General features: G+C 47.2%; 1 protein-coding gene across 1 annotated transcript; it reads right to left on the bottom strand.

Annotated features, from left to right (window-relative positions):
• Nucleotides 1–703: 703 nt before the first annotated feature.
• FOXG_16703 (uncharacterized protein) lies at nucleotides 704–1,685 on the bottom strand (the record flags this gene model as incomplete). Its single annotated transcript, XM_018396721.1, has 2 exons — nucleotides 704–1,521; nucleotides 1,577–1,685. The coding sequence occupies 2 exons, from the start codon at nucleotides 1,683–1,685 to the stop codon at nucleotides 704–706; spliced, it is 927 nt and encodes a 308-aa protein (XP_018257462.1).
• Nucleotides 1,686–3,834: the final 2,149 nt, after the last annotated feature.

Raw genomic sequence — 3,834 nt, 5'->3', positions numbered from 1 at the left:
GCATCGGCAGATTTATGTTGGAAATTGTAGGGCAGGCACTGCTGGGGTCAGATCCAGAATACCTTAATGCTCGGGCGTGGCCAAAGCCTTTTCCCGAGCTTTTCGGTTTACGTAGGTTTATGGGGAACGGCGGAACTTGAGCCGTCTCCTTGCAATGTCGTAACGAGATGCCAAGAATTTACTTGCGATAACATGCCGGATAAGAATACCAGCATCCGGATACTGACGGAATGTCCAGCCTATTCAAGTATAAAACGCACCGACCAAGATGCTATGTAGCATGGAAAGCTTTTACAGGACGGCTAAGGAATACAGAGGCTAGATTATATTTGAATGGTTTTGGCAACTTTTGATCCGCGAGGGGCTTTGAACTTTGTGAATGTTAAATTAATGGTATTTTGTTATCAATTCGCAGATATAGGCAATCAACATGGGAACCGTGGTTGGACAGACTATTGTCGATTATTACAGGAGGTCGAACTACAGCGCCAAATCCAAGATACGCAAGATCTCCTGTTTAAATACCAATTTGTCTAATTTACTTGCGCGCGTCTATAGCACTTAAGATCAACCACCCGGGCCGCTCAGCGGTGTCATTCAACTGACACTTATGTTTAATTGAAGCATACAGCATCGTCCTGCGAGCATTCTTGAATCTTAGATGTTTATCATCGGTCCATGCGGGCCTTGCTGAAGAAACCGTCTAGACAGCCCTTGTCTTGATTCGTATTCTGCGCGAGATGGTTGAGGTCGCAGTGGGAGTTGTTGCGGGAGCCAAGGTGGGCGACTGGACTGTTCTTTCTGTGGCCGCGGAAGTCGTGTTTACAGCACCGGCCACGACAGATCCGCCGCTCATCATTTCCACACTCGTGAGATAATCACTCGTTCCGTTATCAGGGTCCTGGTCAGTCGCAGTGCAGCCAGGGTCGGCAGCAGCAGAACCATGTTCACCGCTGATGAACTGACCATCTTCGTAGCCGCCACCGCCGGACGCGAGCATGTTCTCAGCGGCATCCTCATACCAACCGTTGATAAAGTCACCGTGGAAGCAGTATCCATTACCGGTAGTGCTGCCGCACGAAAGCTGGAAAGGGGCGTCGCCGCTCCAGCCACCAGGCACAACAGCATTGGTATCGTAGCGGGCGGCATAACGCAGCTGCGGGATTGTCTTCATGCCCTCGGGACACTTGTTAGAGTCGTCGCTCCAGTCGTATTCGGCGAGATTGTCTGGATTGACGCAGTTGGGGAAGCGCAGTGAGACTTGCAGATGCTGGTCGCAAGTGCTGGTGGGAAACTTGGCGATATCGGATTCACGCTCGTCAGACCCTTCGCAGAACCATTCCAATCCATTAGAAGGGTGGTCAGCTTCGGCTTGGGTTTGCGCGGATGCATTGCCGGAGATCATGGCGAAATCTTGGGGGATGGCCATCTCGGCGAATGCATTGGTATAGTAGGTGCTGAAGCGAAAAACGGGCACTTCAGTGAAGGTATCACCATCAACGTAGTATAGAGTAGGAATCCCTAGTAGTAATGTCAGATGCCGGCAAATATGAGCGTTAGGTGCTACTAGACATACAGTAGACAGACAAGTCGTTGGCGTTCTGGCCGCTGTAGCAACCTTTCTGCAAATCAGACGAGGTAGGCAAAACATTAGTGACAGCATCACTGCCGAAAAATGTGTGCATATGCGAAGATAGGTGCCTGGAACAACAATGGGATCAATGTTTTTGTTCATGAATGGTTCATGATGAAGTTCGGTCCAAGCCGATACCAGGCTGGCGCCAACGAGGAGAGGTAATGCAGAGCGCATCTTGATGAACGAGAAACAGAAAGGCGTAAAGAGCGTAGCTATCTGATCACAGATCAGAGGATTAAATGAGCGAATGAGTCAAGTAAAAGAAAGGAATGGAACTTGGGAACGTGCAAGCAGAAAAGACTGATGAGTAGAACTTGACTGAAGATATAGCTATCACATAGCTTTTATACATCTAACACTGGATGCCGGTACTTGCTAAAGGTTTCGCTTCTACGAGGACAGGCCGAGGAGCCAAGGGCTGGACCCAACAGCGCATCTGCTCCTGGATCCCGTCGGCAGGAGCTTGTCTAATCTCGACTAACCTACAGTGCATCGCTCACTCATCGTTGCACAATACAGCCTTTTGCAGCTTCTTACCAGGGTGGATATTCTTGAAGCGGTCATCGGAGTCTCAGGTGGATGGATCCTCGTGGGCTGCTAAGAAGAGAGTCCTGATTAATGCTCCCGGGTGGGATAACAGAGCAACATTAGTCTTGTTTCAGATTTAGGAAGCCAAGACTATCCGCAAGCAAAAGATGGATATTCGATCCGGCACGTTGGGTCTACTAAGGAGTTGACGAGCGCGTAATACAGGGCTTCACGATTAACGGCACGAACCTGGTGGATTATTCGGCGGCCCGTGTGAGTCCGTGCTACACTGGAGGAAAAATCTTACAAGGTGAAATTTTCGGGATTATTGCCAAAATTGGTGACTTGCGTTATAGTGGCGCGTTTAGCGACGGTCGTGGCTAGAGATAGGCCGCAGAGAATAGTGACTGTCAGGAAATTAACAAGTTTTATAGTGGGTAAGACCAGGATAATTGATCGGTGTGAGAAGTAGGTTTTTGGATCAAAACTGGGTAAAAGTAGACTTCTAGATGAATGATTTCTTTATTGCTGCCTTTGTTCATCTCGACAAGGTCCCTCTTATATGATATTACCATCCATGTCATATGCTTTGTGCCTTTTCTCATCGCTCGGAGTACCTGATGCCTGATATTCGGGCAATATACAGAGTCTATACTGACTGCATCTCGATTATCATTGTTTGTCCCAAGATCAAGAGACCAATGATCAACGTGTGGATATATGGGCTTGCTCAATCTCAAATAGGAGAAATTTGGGCGAAACCTTCCTAACTCGTCTGACCGGCTTGGCCTTCCTTCTTCGGAGCCCGGAGTCTGCCTAGGACGAGTTAATATTGCGGGGTAATCAACGGCTTCTAAGCCAAGTTGAGAATATCCGAGGTGTTGTCACAAAATTCCGACGACGTGGGCCAGGGTCGACAGGGATACAGGGGATAGAATTTGTACTTGAGCGGAAGCTATCATCACATGTCCGATGGAAAAGTCGACAATAGTTTCCAGAGCCAGAGTAGAGCAGATAGCTTAAGACAATAGATTCAACACGGAAAAGTCAGCGAACGCAATAAATCATCTACCCAGCAAGAAAAAGTGGGAGTAAAGAATGGGATGATGATGCGGCTCTACACTCAACTTATCAGATTAGGATAGAGCACCGATTATGACACGCTAGTCAACTACTTCCTCCACCAAGGAGGGCAACCAACAAGGAGTCCACTAGGCCTGTAAATTTACAAGACGTTTTCATGCACCAATATTCACCATAATCAGCATGCCACTATTATACAGCCTATCAACCATTCAGCATTCATGTAGGGGGCTACATGATTGAAAAACACATACAAAATGAAATGGCGCTATTGAACCACAGGGGGCAACATTGATTGAAAACGAGGGGGGCAACATGTAAAGAAATCCGCCAGGTAAAATAGCCCAAACTAGTATATATTAAAATGCAACATTCAGGTATGTATTTTTTCCAAAGTATGAATTAATATAAGTCCAAATCACAGTGTTGCGATAAGTTTGAAGTTTGGTGATTTTTTTTTGCTGTGGTTGTCGAGATTGAGATTGTGTTATGTGATTGGCCAGACTGCATGGACCGTGCATTTTGGTACAGTAGATTGAGGAGAGACAAGCAGCCATTTGGGGTAGGGGATAGTATGGGAATACCGA

This window comes from Fusarium oxysporum, chromosome 15 (assembly GCF_000149955.1).
Source record: "Fusarium oxysporum f. sp. lycopersici 4287 chromosome 15, whole genome shotgun sequence".
NCBI classification, from domain to species: Eukaryota; Fungi; Ascomycota; class Sordariomycetes; order Hypocreales; family Nectriaceae; genus Fusarium; species Fusarium oxysporum.
This window is presented reverse-complemented; position numbering and strand designations above follow the sequence as displayed.